Source organism: Phyllobates terribilis, unplaced genomic scaffold (assembly GCF_046119375.1).
Source record: "Phyllobates terribilis strain yellow unplaced genomic scaffold, ASM4611937v1 Scaffold_5__5_contigs__length_657084704, whole genome shotgun sequence".
Lineage (NCBI taxonomy): Eukaryota > Metazoa > Chordata > Amphibia > Anura > Dendrobatidae > Phyllobates > Phyllobates terribilis.
Genome location: NW_027362765.1, coordinates 539331520 through 539348560, shown reverse-complemented (window position 1 = coordinate 539348560; position 17041 = coordinate 539331520). Strand labels below are relative to the sequence as shown.

General features: G+C 41.9%; 1 protein-coding gene across 24 annotated transcripts in view; it reads left to right on the top strand.

The window, feature by feature from the left end:
* The window catches only part of CAMK2G (calcium/calmodulin dependent protein kinase II gamma), a 269572-nt gene that overhangs the window by 170106 nt on the left and 82425 nt on the right, over positions 1 to 17041 (top strand). For all 24 annotated transcript variants that reach the window (XM_073685806.1, XM_073685802.1, XM_073685813.1 and 21 more), the window contains exon 4: positions 16957 to 17011. In XM_073685806.1, coding sequence (XP_073541907.1) covers positions 16957 to 17011 — 55 coding nt within the window. The remainder of the gene's footprint in view (positions 1 to 16956; positions 17012 to 17041) is intronic.

Below are 17041 nucleotides of genomic sequence, written 5' to 3'. Positions count from 1 at the left end.
CAGAAGTAGAATTCATGGATCCGTAAACCTCTATTTGTTTCCAATTGAATTTTTGCTCCTAAAATCCGGATGAGACCTTGCTGTGGCAATATTTTGCTGGGTGGTACCCAACTGGATGAGACAGCTAAGTGATCTTGTGACATACACAGTAAAGCCGGCCAAGATTATCAGGTTGTTAGAAAATCTCGTGGGTTTCAGAGATGAGAAACATAGATGAGAGCCAAGATTAAACTGTATATTCTCTCCTTGCATTTCAGATGTCCTCGTTTTTCTATTTCTTTTCTTGAATATTTGTCATTTTGACGTGACTGTTATTTATTGTCTAATGGCTTTTGAGTCTTCCGCTGTAGAGCAAGATAAGCTTCTATCCTCTCCTAATTAGAGCAGGGCTGGATACTGGAGTAAATCAATTAATCTCTACGTCAGAGCTGTAATCTCCAGTCCTTGTGGTTTGGATGTATATCACCCAGCAGTTCTCCTTCATCCAAAAAGATGTTTAAATCCCTGACTCAGTGAAGCAGATGGATGAACAGAGCAAAGAAAATATTTCAGATCACAAGCAGTGTAAATCTCTAAAGTTGGGGGTCGATGTAACTGGAGCCAAACTAAAACACATACAACAGTACTTGTCTGTGTACATATGTATGGATTTATGTGTCTAGATCGATAGATAAATGTATCGATCTATACATACATAATTGTTCAATACAATATATATTCACTTTCTGACTCCGGAGGGTGTGGACATGCCTGTCTGCCTCTCTGCTAGATTGTGGAGACAATACGGCGCCGGACTACTGGCAGCCCATTGCAGCAGCAGAAGCTTCTACTTTATTTCAGTTACAGTTTTGTTACAGTTATTTTATTTTATTATTTTATTACCTTCTCTGGATTGCAACGTTCCTGTATACTCGTCTATTGGGGATGGAAGATACAACACTTCCCACACTATCAACTGCTGCTGGGCACACAGCACGAGATCTGCACCTGGATCTTCTTCCACCACTTACAAGTCTCCTGCAGGTACAGACACTCTGGGGCACGCAATACGGACCATCTCAGCTAATGCTACTGAAGGATGCATGCTGCTACCCACAGCCTGTGACAGGGATACAGCCATATGTGAGCGGTGGAGGTCACTGCATACGATTTGCCATGGAGAGGACTGGTGTGACGGGTGGAAACAATGACGGGATGGTGGACCCTAGGTCTGTTGCTAAACGAGCAGTGTATTCTAGGGATCATCTTCTGGAACTGCGCAGGATAAAGTCTTCTCCAGCAGAGGCAATACTGAATGTTCCACGGGAAATAAGGAGACCTTTCAGAGGCTGCAGAGCAGGCAAGAAGATCAAGTCCTGGAGGAGAAGGTTTAAACCAGTGGTCCCATCCATTATCATGGGTAACGTACGATCGCTGGGAAATAAGTCGGATGAACTGCTGGCTCTGAGTAAGACCCAGAAGGAGTTTAGGGAATGCAGTCTCATGTGCTTTACAGAAACCTGGCTGCATGAGGAGGTCCCAGATTCATGTGTCTCGGTACCAGGGTTTCAAATGGTTCGGGCTGATAGAGAGAGAGTTAGATGCGGCAAGAAAAAAGGTGGAGGAGTGATACTCTACATTAACAACAGATGGTGCAATCAGGGGCATGTAACTGTTAAGGAGAAACATTGCTGTCCAAATATTGAACTGTTAGCAGTGGGCCTCAGGCCTTACTATCTGCCTAGAGAATTCACTCTTGTTATTGTAGTTGTGATGTATATACCACCATGTGCGAACCCAGAGGCTGCTGGGGATGTGTTGTCAGGGGTGATGGCCCGGCTTCAGACTAAACACCCAAACTCTCTAACTGTAATTTCTGGGGATTTCAATCGAGTAAAGATCTCATCTGCAATACCAAAGTTCTATCAATATGTCAAATGTCCTACACGGGACAACAACACACTGGATCTCCTCTTTGCTAATGTTAAGAATGCTTATTCATCGGCTGCATTACCCCCCCTGGGGAAATCTGACCACAACCTCATACTATTGTCTCCTGCTTACCAACCAGACGTCCGCAAACAACCAGTGACAATTAAAAAGATAAGGAAGTGGTGTCCAGCAGCAGAGGAGGCGTTACAAGACTGCTTTGATTGTACAGACTGGGAGGTGTTGTGTACCATGAAAGAGAATTGTGATGTTAATGAGATTACTGGCAGAGTTACTGATTACATCAACTTCTGTATGGACATTGTAGTACCTGTTCAAGAGATTCGGTGTTATGCAAACAATAAGCCATGGATTACAAAAGAGTTGAAACATTTACTAAACATGAAAAAACTGGCTTAAAAGGAAGGACAAGGAGGCATTGAAAATTATACAGCGAGACCTAAAGGGGAAAATTAAGATTGCCCGTGAGGCATTCAGAGTTAAATTAGAAAATCAATTTGCACGAAAAAGCTCCAGAGAGGTGTGGGCTGGAATGAAGCTAGTGACTGGGTTTAAGGCAAGGTCGGAGCAGGTGGGTGGTGGACTTAGAATGGCTAATGAAATGAATGAGTTCTTCAATAGATTCAGCAATAAAGGTGCGGTAGCAGCAGGGAAGGGGGAGGAGGCCGGGGAACAACTAGCTAAATTAACAGGGGGTGAAATAGATCATTTCTCGGTCTCCAAAAATGACGTGAGGGACCAGTTTAGTAAGCTGGCCATTGGCAAAGCAGCAGGGCCTGACGGTCTCAGTCCACGTGTCCTCAGAGTGTGTGCAAATGAGTTGTGTACTGTCTTCCAGCATCTCTTTAACCAGAGCTTACAATCAAAGAGAGTACCAGTGCTATGGAAGACTTCCTGCCTGGTGCCGGTTCCCAAGACTACCTTCCCGACTTCCCGACTTCCCCGGGGGACTATAGACCGGTGGCCTTAACATCGCATGCGATGAAGTCCTTGGAGAGAATAGTACTTGCTCACTTGTGTCCGAGGGTGATGGCGCATACTGATGCTCTTCAGTTTGCGTACCGGCAGGGACTGGGGGTGGACGATGCTGTAGCGTCTCTGCTACAAACAGTACATTCCTTTTTGGACAATGATGGAACCACAGTGCGTGCTTTGTTCTTTGATTTCTCTAGTGCGTTCAACACATTACAGCCACTCTTACTGCGTGGAAAGTTGATTAAAATGGCGGTGGATGAGGGACTTGTGAATTGGATAATTGACTACCTGTCGGATAGGCCACAGTTTGTTAGGTGGGGGACGGCTACATCAGATAGTGTACTGAGCAGTGTCGGAGCCCCGCAGGGAACAGTGCTGTCGCCATTCCTCTTTACATTGTACACAGCTGACTTTCAGTATAAATCAGACCGTTGTTACCTCCAGAAGTACTCGGATGGCTCTGTGATAGTTGGCGGTATTGGGAAGGACCAGGATGAAGAGGAATATAGAAGGGTGGTTGCGGACTTTGTAGTATGGTGCCAGGCTAACCATCTAGAACTAAATGTTAAGAAAACCAGGGAGTTGGTGATGAGCTATGGAAGGTGCAAGAAGGTATGCCTACCTGTTACCATTGACGGTCAGGATGTGGAGATGGTGGACAGTTTCAAATATTTGGGGGTTTACCTGGATAGCAAGCTAGACTGGAAGTGCCACGTGGAGAAGGTCTACAAGAAGGGGATGAGTAGATTGTACTTCCTAAGGAAGTTAAGGTCTTTTAATGTGTGTGGCAAAATGCTTGAGGTGTTCTACCAATCCATTGTGGCTAGTGCCACCTTTGCGGCAATAATTTGCTGGGGTAACAGTGTGCGTGTTGCTGACGCCAACAAGCTCAACAAACTTATAAAGAAGGCTAGCGCGACGGTGGTCCTACAGCTTGGGACTTTTGAAGAGGTGGTAGAGGAAAGGATTAAGAAGAAGTGCAGAGCTACAATGGGCAACAACACACACCCGCTTTATGAACTGTTTGCGAAACAGAAGAGCACATTCAGCAATCGCCTAATACAACTAAGGTGTAAAAAGGAAAAATACAGGAGATCGTTTGTTCCAACAGCTATGGGGGTGTTTAACAAATGTCTGAAAAGCAATGTCTAAAGCATTCCAAATGTTATGTTATCATATGTGTCATGTTCGAGATCTGTGTTCTGCTGCTGTGATACCGCAATTTCCTACCGGATAAATAAAGTATATCTTATCTTATCTTATCTTATAATTATATACATTTTCATTCAATTTAAATGGAATGTGCACACTTTGGTTTTTCATTCAGAAAAATCTGCTGCAAATCCTGAAAGTGTTGGCTGTAAAATCGCTGCTTAAAATACACAAATTTTCTATGTCTTTTTATGTCTTTACTTGCTTTTTTCCTCATTCATTGAATGGGTGAAAAATGCTGCAAACTTGCTGATCGAATCGACATACTGCGTGTTTGGAAAAACACTTTAATTGAAATCTGCAAGAAATGCAAGAAAAAAAAATGCCGCATGAAATCTTATTCATTTTGCTAGTACTGTAAAGTGCAGAATTTTTTACCATTGAAAAAGCGAGCGAATAAACGTATCGTGTCAACAAGCGCTAATGCTTTTAGACCTTTTAGAAAAGGTACAGTGTGTAATATTTCTTGTTTTAGTAAGTATTGTTGGGCCTTATGATTACACCTTATTTACACTTAAATCCAAAAAAACAAAATGATTGGTGACCAGATATCCCTTATTGAATAAAGAACCTATAAATGTGACTCATGGTCGGTATAAAATGAACATTTATTGAAAAATTCATAAAAACACATAAGCAACAAAGATACAAAAGAGGAAAAAAGTAAACAGAAAAATGGGTATTTGAGGGTAGGTAGAAGCATGAATCGATATTTACAACCATGTACAAGATCACAGTGACCAAGATCAGCCTAAGCTAAAGGTACATATGGAGACCATCATGTGAATAAAGTGCAAAGTGCAACAAAAATGTCCCAAGTAGGTAAATACTTAGACTACATAGAGAGGAGGTCAGTAAATGAATAAATAAGACAGCTGATACAAAGGTCAAAGGTACTAAAAAGTAAACATGAAAGTATCAAATGAGCTACCTGGAAATCCCTCAGAGTCCACACAGGTCCGACGCGCGTTTCGCCGTAGGCTTTTACCAGGATGCATCGCTATGGAGACCGGGGGCCATCAGAAGGTGAGTATAGTGTATTTTTTTTATTTTAAATTCCTTTTTTTTACAGGTACCATGGTACCCGGGTCTGGAGGAGAGTCTCCTCTTCTCCAGACCCGGGTACCATCCGCACATTGAATCGCTTAATATCCGCATGTGCACATGTAGTCATGCGGATATTAAGCGATTCAATGCAAGTCAATGGTGGCAAAAACGCCGCGTTTCCTCAAAATAATTGGTAGTGCTGCGGATTTTTCCGCAATGATAATCCGCAGCGGAAATTTCCGCAGCATGTACACAGCACATGCGGATTATCATTGGGGAACATGGCAGACCTTCTACCAAGCGTTTTTTAAGCGTTTCTGCAGCGGAATTGCCGCTGCGGAAATGATTAAAAAACGCATCGTGGGCACACAGCCTATGTGTGCGCAAAAAAACAATTTGATCCCATATGGCTCATCTAAGAGACAAAGAAAAGCACCACATAAAGATGTGCACACCTGGTATAACAGTAAGTAATACAAAAACTTTATTGAGCACAAAAAGACAATGGAGTTAAAAAACACTTAAAAAAACAATAAATGATATAATACATCCCTGGGTAATGAAATATAACTATATCAATGTATGCAGCAACCTACATGTGGGACCAAGACACTCAGAAAAAATGTATATAGATATGAATGATCTCTTGGCACCATTGGCAATATGCATACAGGATAATATGATAATGATCATAAGCAATGATGGCCATCACAAAACAATTATGCAAATATGAAAAAGCCAGGCGCCTGGTAACAATGTGACATGGTTGTCCCAGATATGGTCAAGATGGTCATAAGATCGCAATCATGGGTCAAGTAGAAGTACATGTCACATGTAAAGTGTTGGGTATTCCCGGATCCCCCAGAGAGACCTTCTGACCAATACATCATGAATTCTCAGTATCTACCAAATCAAGGAAATATCCTGAATCTAATAATTGCACCAAGCAAAATACCCATGAATGGATAAAGCTTGTAGGCTTTACTCACAGAGGTTGTACTGGAAAATACCAGAGAAGGGATATAGGGATACAACCTGCTGTGGTATATAGGGGGACCACAAAGAGGAAGCTGCAAAGGTATAGAGATGAAGAGAAGCCCCACTTTTATCGCCATCAGCTGACAGCTTGGTCAGGCGGCTGACGGCGATAAACGTGGGGCTTTTCTTTGTCTCTTATATGGTTCCCTCTCTCCACATGATGTTGCACCCTACAGTATCCATTTTATATTAGTACTGCACCCTCTCCCTTCTCTCTGACCCCATGTGGATCATCGGCATTGCACGCGATTTTTACTTGATAGATTGCAATTATTAACATGGGAAAGTCTGTTTTTGTTTAATAAATCTTATTGCACACAAGTTACATACTCGTAACACTGCGGATGAAAATTGTTTATTTTTTCTGTATGTCAATCGGATGATTTTTCATAAGCTCATCTGAACCTGGCCTTATAAGGCAGCCTACGTGCTCCCTGAGCATGCATTTGGAGCTCAGTAGCTTAGAAATGTAGCCCTGACCTGCCCTGGGTACTTGTAACCTGGAAATGTGATGGATGTACATGACCTCTATACTAGTAAAACAGCCTGAGATCTAATTTACCCATTCAAATCAATGGGTGTGTGAAGGTATACCTGACTGCACCAAGATGTGGCTGATATTCGCATTTCATCCAAGTACTGTCCCTATTTTACCATTTAATGGATAGGAGAAGCTTGGATTTTTTTTATGGATGGCAAAAACACACACACAAATCAAAAATGGCTGAAAATGAGATCAAGTGCATTGATGAAGAACGATAAGTTTTTTTCTCATTTGCAAAAACAGCAGATTTCTGAGGCCCTACTCTGTGCAATGTTCAACATTTTTCTTGACCCAGAAACATGTTTTGCCTGAACCTTGGTCATCCTCTATGTAGGTCTTGTCTTCATTACTCCCATAGTCCTGTAAGGCTATGTGTTATGTTCACACATTGCGTTTCTTGATGCTTTTTTTTTTGTACAAATTTTCAGCTGCGTTTTACAGTACCAGCAAAGTATGAGATTCCAGAAATCTCATGCACACATCTTGTTTATTTTTATCAGGATTTTGTGCTTTGCATGTTTTTTTTGCAGATTAGAGCATGTCTCTTCTGTCAGCGTTTTTTCAGCATTTTTCACCCATTGGAAGTAATGGATAGTAAAAAAAATTGCTGAAAAAATGCCTAGTGTTAACATATCAGGTTTTGCTGCGTTATGAGTGAAAATAAGAAAGCACAGCAGTATGTGAAACACATTTATTTTTGTGATTTTTTACTGTCTTGGTCACTGAGATTGTAGTTTGTATTAGGGGAGTTTAATTAAATTAGTGGTGTACAGTGTAAACATTGGCTGAGCTACATGTGACATTGAACAATACCTGTGGCCAAGGGAGGTGTAAAATTGAACAATACCTGTGCAACTGAATGGTAGACCCCATAGCGTGAAAGTAAATAGTGCTATACAAACTCAATGCACTAACAGTGTCTTAGGTAAACTATTCCTGAGCAATTCACCTCCCCCACTGTTACATTTGAAATTCTGGTTAATATGGTTTCACATATGTCTTGCATTGGTGACCTGTGGTCATGCTTCTGTGGTGGAAGCAAAGCTAATCTTTGGGATCCTGAAAAACACGCCAAAACCTGAGTTTTTGATGCAGCTTCTTTCCTGCCAAGAGATCAGGTTTTGCTGCAGAAAAAAAAACACACTGAAAAAATGCAATGTGTGAACATAGCCTTACTCCCATGGGCCTCTTACTCCCATGGGCCTCTTACTCCCATGGGCCTCTTACTCCCGTAGTCATTCCTCTGTACCTTTTGTGCTTACTGAGATTATTAGAGAAGGCTTTATTACTGCTTACAAAATACTGGGGCAGGAAACCCCATATTGGGATTCATTCACATGTGGCAGGTCTGTTAAAGAAAAATCTGCTACTTAAAACACCTAGTATACATATGATTGCCATCATTTCTGAAGTGTGTGCATGGATTTCTGCCTGTCCCATTCGGAGGAGTCACAAAATATCTAACACCTGTGTTGCATGTATATATAAGAATCCGGTCTCCATTTGCAGTGACTGTGCACAATGAGGCATGTCTGCTCACTTCTATGGGACTGATGGCTCAGCTAAGTCCGACAGAAGAGAAATGAGCAGAGATCATGAATGAACACTACCACTGCATTCACAAAGGGGACTTAGACCCCCATTCTCATTATTGGTGGGTGTCCCAGCTGTTGGGCCCCCAGTGATCATACCTATATTTACTGGATTGCGTGTCTTTTTGGGACTCTGTTACATCAAGGATGCAATTCTGATTCACTTATAGAACCAAGATTATTATTCCATTTCTCAGAGATCACGGTGATGGATGGTGTTATCGCACCCATATTATATGCTTGGCCAATCTGTTTCTACCCTCATTCCTTATTCCTGTTATTCTCCGGCATTAATAAGGAAGTACACATTACATCACGGTAGGAATATTCCTATTTTTGCATTGTTTTTTTTCTGTTTGTAGCTGAAGGATTTTTAGAGCTTCCTTTGAAGATGGCTGTTGGGAATATAAGTGCAGGTGTAGGTGATTCTGTGTTCTTTAGTGGGTGCACACAGATCCAGATCTGGGGATACTCTGCAATTCCATTAGCAACAGGTAATTTTTGGACAGATGGTATAGAAACGGATTCATTTACGAAGAAGCAAGAACCTGCACCATACCTCCCCCCCCCCAATTGTTCATGCAAACGGCTTAATTCGGGAGTAGCAGATGAGAATTCCCAGACCATGCTCTTCTCCCTGTGGTTTAGTGCTACGGCTTTAGACCTGGCCAATGAGACGTCATGTTGGAGGAAGCAAGCGTATCTAATTTAATGACCCATGCTCATGGCTATTGAAGAGCTGTACTGGATTTCACTGTAGAATGATTTTGGATCGTACAGCGGTCTAGCAATTGAAGAGATGCTCGTTGCTACGACAACAGCTATTAGTTCAAAAAGTATTGACTGTTGTCATGGCAACAATGGTCCCATTTTCACTGGCCCTAAGCAGATTGAGTTGACGATGTAGCACACTACAAAGCGGTCTCTATTTTCCATCATGGCATTAATTTGCTTTGTGTTGGTCAAGTAATGTATTTCAGATGACAAACTCATTTAGTTTTTTGGATTGGTATATGAACTCTTGTCTTTCTTTTCATCAAGTCAGCTTGAATCTCTTCTTTAGAAGAAAAAAAATAAAGGAACTGGTGTGCTTTATCATATTATGTAACTACTCTAAAATTCAATCTTCTTTCTTCTGAACAGTTAACTATAAACTATAGCATTTCCCAATATGTACATTATGGGCAAATAGATTGAGGTATTTGTGAATTTATAAGAAAATGATTTAAGGGAATCTATCATTTCCTTTTTTTTCTATGTAATCTGAGAGCTGCATGATGTAGGGGCAGACAGCCTGATTCCAGCGATGTCGCTTACTGGGCTGCTTAGTGCAGTTTTGATGGATCGCTGTTTAATCTTCTGTAGATGCAGCAGTGCTCAGAATGCTGAGCCCTATATAACTCTGCCCACAACACTGATTGGCAGCTTCCTGTGTACAGTTTCAGCAAGCTGTCAATCGGGGGTGGGGTTATACAGATCAGTCGGACCAGTCTGCACATGGGATCTAGTCCTGCAGTGACAATCTCCTGCTGATAAAATACTAATTGCATTGAAAGTACAGCAAGCTGCTGAGAAAGTCATACATCCCTGGAATCAGGCTCTCTGCTTCTACATTATGCTGCTCTCAGATTAAATAGCAAAAAACTGCTAACAAATTCCCTTTAAAACATAAAATGCTCCTACAAAGTCATGCAACGGGGCTCTTTTTTTATTCAAGTAATTTTCATAGAAATTCAATTAAACTATTAGAATATTTTTAGAGTGTGGGAAAGGACAGCTGGGAGAAACCCACATAGAGAAAACATATGCTGTATGCATTTGTTCTTGATTGGACTCGAACCCACTATTGCAGTTCTGAGAGGTAACAGTACTAACTACTGAGCCACTGTATCTTTGATCTTCACTGTAGTACTATCAGATTTTTAAAGCCTCTTGAGCACATTGAGAAGAAACTATGCAACGTAGATTATGAGCACAATGTTTTATAACTTTTCTTGAGCAAATAAAGAGCCTATGCTTAAGTATTTCTGTAATCATAGGTGAATATTCTTTAATAATTTTGCAAAAGTAAATTATGTATTTTGGAATATATTGTTGACCCTAGTAACAACCATTGGATTGCAGTGAGAATGTCAGTGAGTCACTTTTTGATTAAATGGAATGTGTCAACACAAAATAACTGAAAAGTTAGGAAAAATGTACAGAAAAAATGAAGTAAAGAAAAAAAGGGAACACATTTTAGAATTAAATTCACAGGTGCACAAATACGCTATGTGGCCAATAAAGACGCATATACAGTTAGGTTCATATATATTTGGAGAGACAGCATTTTTCTAATTTTGGTTCTAGACATTACCACAATGAATTTTAAACAAAACAATTCAGATGCAGTTGAAGTTCAGACTTTCAGCTTTCATTTGAGGGTATCCACATTAAAATTGGATGAAGTGCTTAGGAGTTTCAGCTCAATAACATGTGCCACCCTGTTTTTAATGGGACCAAAAGTAATTGGACAGATTAAATAATTGTAAATAAAATGTTCATTTCTAGTACTTGGTTGAAAACCCTTTGTTGGCAATGACTGCCTGAAGTCTTGAACTCATGGACATCACCAGGCGCTGTGTTTCCTCCTTTTTGATGCTCTGCCAGGCCTTCACTGCGGTGGTTTTCAGTTGCGGTTTGTTTGTGGGCCTTTCTGTCTGAAGTTTAGTCTTTAACAAGTGAAATGCATGCTCAATTGGGTTGAGATCAGGTGACTGACTTGGCCATTCAAGAATATTCCACTTCTTTGCTTTAATAAACTCCTCGGTTGCTTTGGCTTTGTTTTGGGTCATTGTCCATCTGTAGTATGAAACGACGACCAATCAGTTTGGCTGCATTTGGCTGGATCTGAGCACACAGTATGGCTCTAAATACATCAGAATTCATTCGGCTGCTTCTGTCCTGTGTCACATCATCAATAAACACTAGTGACCCAGTGCCACTGGCAGCCATGCATGCCCAAGCCATCACACTGCCTCCGCCGTGTTTTACAGATGATGTGGTATGCTTTGGATCATGAGCTGTACCACACCTTCGCCATACTTTTCTCTTTCCATCATTCTGGTAGAGGTTGATCTTGGTTTCATCTGTCCAAAGAATGTTCTTCCAGAACTGTGCTGGCTTTTTTAGATGTTTTTTTAGCAAAGTCCAGTCTAGCCTTTTTATTCTTGATGCTTATGAGTGGCTTGCACCGTGCAGTGAACCCTCTGTATTTACTTTCATGCAGTCTTCTCTTTATGGTAGATTTGGATATTGATACGCCTACCTCCTGGAGAGTGGTGGTCACTTGGTTGGCTGTTGTGAAGGGGTTTCTCTTCACCATGGAGATTATTCTGCGATCATCCACCACTGTTGTCTTCCGTGGGCGCCCAGGTCTTTTTGCATTGATAAGTTCACCAGTGCTATCTTTCTTTCTCAGGATGTACAAAACTGTAGATTTTGCCACTCCTAATATTGTAGCAATTTCTCGGATGGTTTTTTTCTGTTTTTGCAGCTTAAGGATGGCTTGTTTCACCTGCATGGAGAGCTCCTTTGATCGCATGTTTACTTCACAGCAAAACCTTCCAAATGCAAGCACCACACTGCAAATCAACTCCAGGCCTTTTATCTGCTTAATTGAGAATTACATAACGAAGGGATTGCCCACACCTGTCCATGAAATAGCCTTGGAGTCAATTGTCCAATTACTTTTGGTCCCTTTAAAAACAGGGTGGCACATGTTAAGGAGCTGAAACTCCTAAACCCTTCATCCAATTTTAATGTGGATACCCTCAAATGAAAGCTGAAAGTCTGAACTTCAACTGCATCTGAATTGTTTTGGTTAAAAATTCATTGTGGTAATGTCTAGAACCAAAATTAGAAAAATGTTGTCTCTGTCCAAATATATATGGACCTAACTGTACATACAGTGTCATCACACTGTGATTATTGACTTCATCAACCTCCCATACTTAACTTTTTTTTATCAAAAAGTACAAAAAACATTCAATCTCGTCAAGGTGTACCTAAATATGGTTGGTCCCTATCATCCATATTTAGGTGGGATAAATGTGTCAAGTGTGTAGATAGCCTATCCTCAAAGGAGTTGTACCAAGTTTGGAAGTTATTCCTTATTCCTACTACCAGAAACCCCAACAATTCTGAGAACCATAATTCTAAATTCCCCTTTGTGAATGGAGTGGTGGTCGATCGTGCCCACCGCCGCTCCAATAATTCTTAAGCCACAGCCCATCAGTATTCGGTCAGTATTTTGTCTCAGGAGTGGGAGCCAAAACCAGATGAGGAACAATCAGAGAAAAGGTAGAATAGAAACAAGTCACCAATTCTGCATTTATCACCCACTCCTGGTTTTGGCTCCCACTCCTGAGAAAAAATACTGACTAAATACTGATAGGGGGGCTGTGATCTTAATTAGAGTGTTGAAGACTAGCTGAACACTTTGCTCAGCTATCTCAGGCACTCCCATGAGAATGAATGGGTCGGCAGCGTGCATGATCGACCACCACTCCGTTCAAACTGGGCTCTTCAGAAACCCAGTTTTTGGGATAAGTGGGGTCTCAGTGGTCAGACCCCCCAGCAATCAGTAAGTTGTCTCCTACCGTATTGGGTTAACTTCTAGTCTTGATACAACCCCTTTATTGCAGTGAATGCTTCTTGTATAGTTAAGGAAGCAGATCCAATTTCTGTAAAATGAGTGTTAGACAAAGTAGGGTGATGCCTTCTCAACTAGGTAATTATCTCTTTTTAACAAGTTATTAGCTGCTGTAGTTGTTGATTACACCTTTTGGGTGACACCCATCAATAAAGGAAGGCATGCTAAATAGCTACTAAGTTCTAGAAAGCGATCATACTCTCACCACTGGGGAGTTGTTACATGTAATAGCCTCACAACTCCACAGTCTTCTAAGAAATAATTGCCTTTCAGTTCTGTAGGTGCCACTCACACTTATAAGATGCTAAAAGAGCTGTTTCACTTAACAGAGCCCAAGTACAATGTAGACTGTAATATATATTCTGCTTTACAGACTTAATTTTGTGGATATAATTTGTGTTTTTTTTTTTAAATTGGTCTCGCCTTAGGATATGTCAAAAAAAATCAGGCAGCTTATCACAAACTCTTCAAATGGATTTTGAGGGCACTGGTTGTTCCCTACGTGCCAAAAATGGAGTAAAAAAAATTAATGTAGATATACCAACTATTTAGATATCCTCGTGTAACCAAAGTTAGGTACATTTAAAATAACTCCATTATTGGAAAATATTTTGGACAGAGGCGCTGCGGTGCCCGCCTCCATTGTCCTGGCCTGTTTGTTCCCAGTCGAGAGTCTGTGAGCCGCACAGTATTGTGGTGACTAGTATTCACCATCTCCCCAAAAATACGCACATTTTTGCTGCTACGTTAGAGGTGATCCACTACAATCTTTATTGCGCACATAGATTTAAACCATTGAAATAAGTATTTTTTCAAACACCATTATTATTTTTTTTTTTTTCATATTTGCCTGTGAGTGGCGCTGTCTTTGCTCCCCAGTGCCGATCACGTGACCCCCAGCTGCAGCCACCTCTCCTCTGCTTTCATTGGCACACACATGCTTGCGGCGCTCTGCCAATGAAAGGAGAGCGGAAAATCTTACACAGCGCTCTTGATACTGGCCTGTGACGTGCGGTGAAACACCGCCCACAGTCCAGTCAATCAGGGGTACTGTCCGCAGGCTGCGTGAGACTGGGTCACGCTTTGGTGATGCAACCTCAATATCACAGGATATCAGCGGTGGCTGCAGCTGGGGTCACGTGATCGTCACTGAGCGAGCAGAGATGGCGCCGCTCACAGGCAAGTATGAAAAAAATTTAAATGGTTTAAATCGATGTGCACAATAAAGATTGTAGTGGATCACCTCTTTAAGCGTTAAAATAGGAATGTAGTTTTTCATTGACATTGTAGAGAGAAGTCGCATTTACACTGGCTGATGAACGAGATTTCCTGGGAACACTCATTTCACAATTATGAGCCTATAATACATTGCTCAAAAAATAAAGGGAACACTCAAATAACACATCCTAGATCTGAATGAATGAAATATTCTCATTGAATACTTTGTTCTGTACAAAGTTGAATGTGCTGACAACAAAATCACACAAAAATCATCAATGGAAATCAAATTTATTAACCAATCGAGGCCTGGATTTGGAGTCACCCCCAAAATTAAAGTGGAAAAACACACTACAGGCTGATCCAACTTTGATGTAATGTCCTTAAAACAAGTCAAAATGAGGCTCAGTATTGTGTGTGGCCTCCACGTGCCTGTATGACCTCCCTACCATGCCTGGGCATGCTCCTGATGAGGTTGGGGATGGTCTCCTGTGGGATCTCCTTCCAGACCTGGACTAAAGCATCCGCCAACTCCTGGACAGTCTGTGGTGCAACGTGACATTGGTGAATGGAGCGAGACATGATGTCCCAGATGTGCTCAATCGGATTCAGGTCTGGGGAATGGGCGGGCGAGTTCATAGCTTCAATGCCTTCATCTTGCAGGAACTGCTGACACACTCCAGCCACATGAGGTCTGGCATTGTCCTGCATTAGGAGGAACGCAGGGCCAACCGCACCAGCATATGGTCTCACAAGGGGTCTGAGGATCTCATCTCGGTACCTAATGGCAGTCAAGCTACCAATGGCGAGCACACTGAGGGCTGTGCGGCCCTCCAAAGAAATGTCACCCCACACCATTACTGACCCACTGCCAAACCGGTCATGCTGAAGGATGTTGCAGGCAGCAGATCGCTCTCCACGGCGTCTCCAGACTCTGTCACGTCTGTCACATGTGCTCAGTGTGAACCTGCTTTCTGCTTTTCTTCTGAAGAGCACAGGGCGCCAGTGGTGACTTTGCCAATCCTGGTGTTCTGTGGCAAATGCCAAGCGTCCTGCACGGTGTTGGGCTGTGAGCACAACCCCCATCTGTGGACGTCGGGCCCTCATACCACACTCATGGAGTCGGTTTCTAACCGTTTGTGCAGACACATGCACATTTGTGGCCTGCTGGAGGTCATTTTGCAGGGCTCTGGCAGTGCTCCTCCTGTTCCTCCTTGCACAAAGGCGGAGGTAGCGGTACTTCTGCTGGGTTGTTGCCCTCCTACGGCCCCCTCCACATCTCCTGGTGTACTGGCCTGTCTCCTGGTAGCACCTCCAGCCTCTGGACACTACGCTGAAAGACAGCAAACCTTCTTGCCACAGCTCGCATTGATGTGCCATCCTGGATGAGCTGCACTACCTGAGCAACTTCTGTGGGTTGTAGAGTCCGTCTCATGCTACCACGAGTGTGAAAGCACAACCAACATTCAAAAGTGACCAAAACATCAGCCAGAAATCATTGGTACTGAGATGTGGTCTGTGGTCCCCACCTGCAGAACCACTCCTTTATTGAGGATGTCTTGATAATTGCCAATAATTTCCATCTATTGTCTATTCCATTTGCACAACAGCATGTGAAATTGATTGTCAGTCAGTGTTGCTTCCTAAGTGAACAGTTTGATTTCACAGAAGTGTGATTTACTTGGAGTTGTATTCTGTTGTTTAAGTGTTCCCTTTATTTTTTGAGCAGTGTACAAACAGACAGTCGCCCAAGAAATGAGCAAAACAATCTCTTGTCGGGTTAAATTATTTTTAAGTTGGTTTAAAAATATCCTCCTTCTTGGCAGTAAATTGTCCTGTGTAAACAGCACACGCAGCTGAGAGCATTGACATTCCATGCGCACAGATAGAAATGCAGTCGACCTGCGTAAACAGGCTTTTAAAGGTTCGCGATCGGCCAGTGTAAATGCACCATAGGCCTCTGGGAATGATTCCTTGCAGCCAGCATTGCATTATGTATTACAGAGGTGATAATAAGGCTCCTTCAGGAACCTATAAACACTCATTGTGCTATTGTACAGGGTCAGGGAACGTGACCCAACATTCATTGTAGACCAGTGTTTCCTAAACTCCAGTCCTTATGGCCTCCCCATCGGATCAAGGTTTTCAGATTTCCTTAGTATTGCACAGTTGACAGAAACTAATTCTAGTAATTTTCATGATGATGATGATCACATCGCCTGAGCAATACTAAGGGAATCCTGCAAACCTGATGTGTTGGGGGCCGTGAGGACTTGGGTTTGGGAAACACTCTTGTAGAGCTATTGAATCATTGTGACAATTTTGAGCAGCCTACTAATTTTTAAGTTGACCACTTGGTTTTTTTAATTTTGTACAGCCGTTCAGGATGTACGGTAATATTTTTATAATCATTTTTCCTCTGATCATTTGTTACATTCACATGTTGGGATGGAATTGAGCTGTAGAATTATAAAAAAATGTTTTAGATTTGAAACACCTATACTACACAGGGCAGAAGCATTTACAAAGTACCGCAATGTACAGTAACTGGACTTGTTAGCCGGTTGAGACATTTGTGTTGTGTAACAGACATCTGATAACGCGAGTGTTACATAAATTAGGATGTTACTGCAGTTTGTATGTTATAAATTGTACATGCAATGTTTGACTGCCCAAGATGCTCATTGAGATATTCTTTTTCTCCGCAGTGCGTCTCCATGACAGTATTTCAGAAGAAGGTTTTCACTATCTTGTTTTCGACCTGTAAGTATCTACTTATAGGAAGCTTCTCCT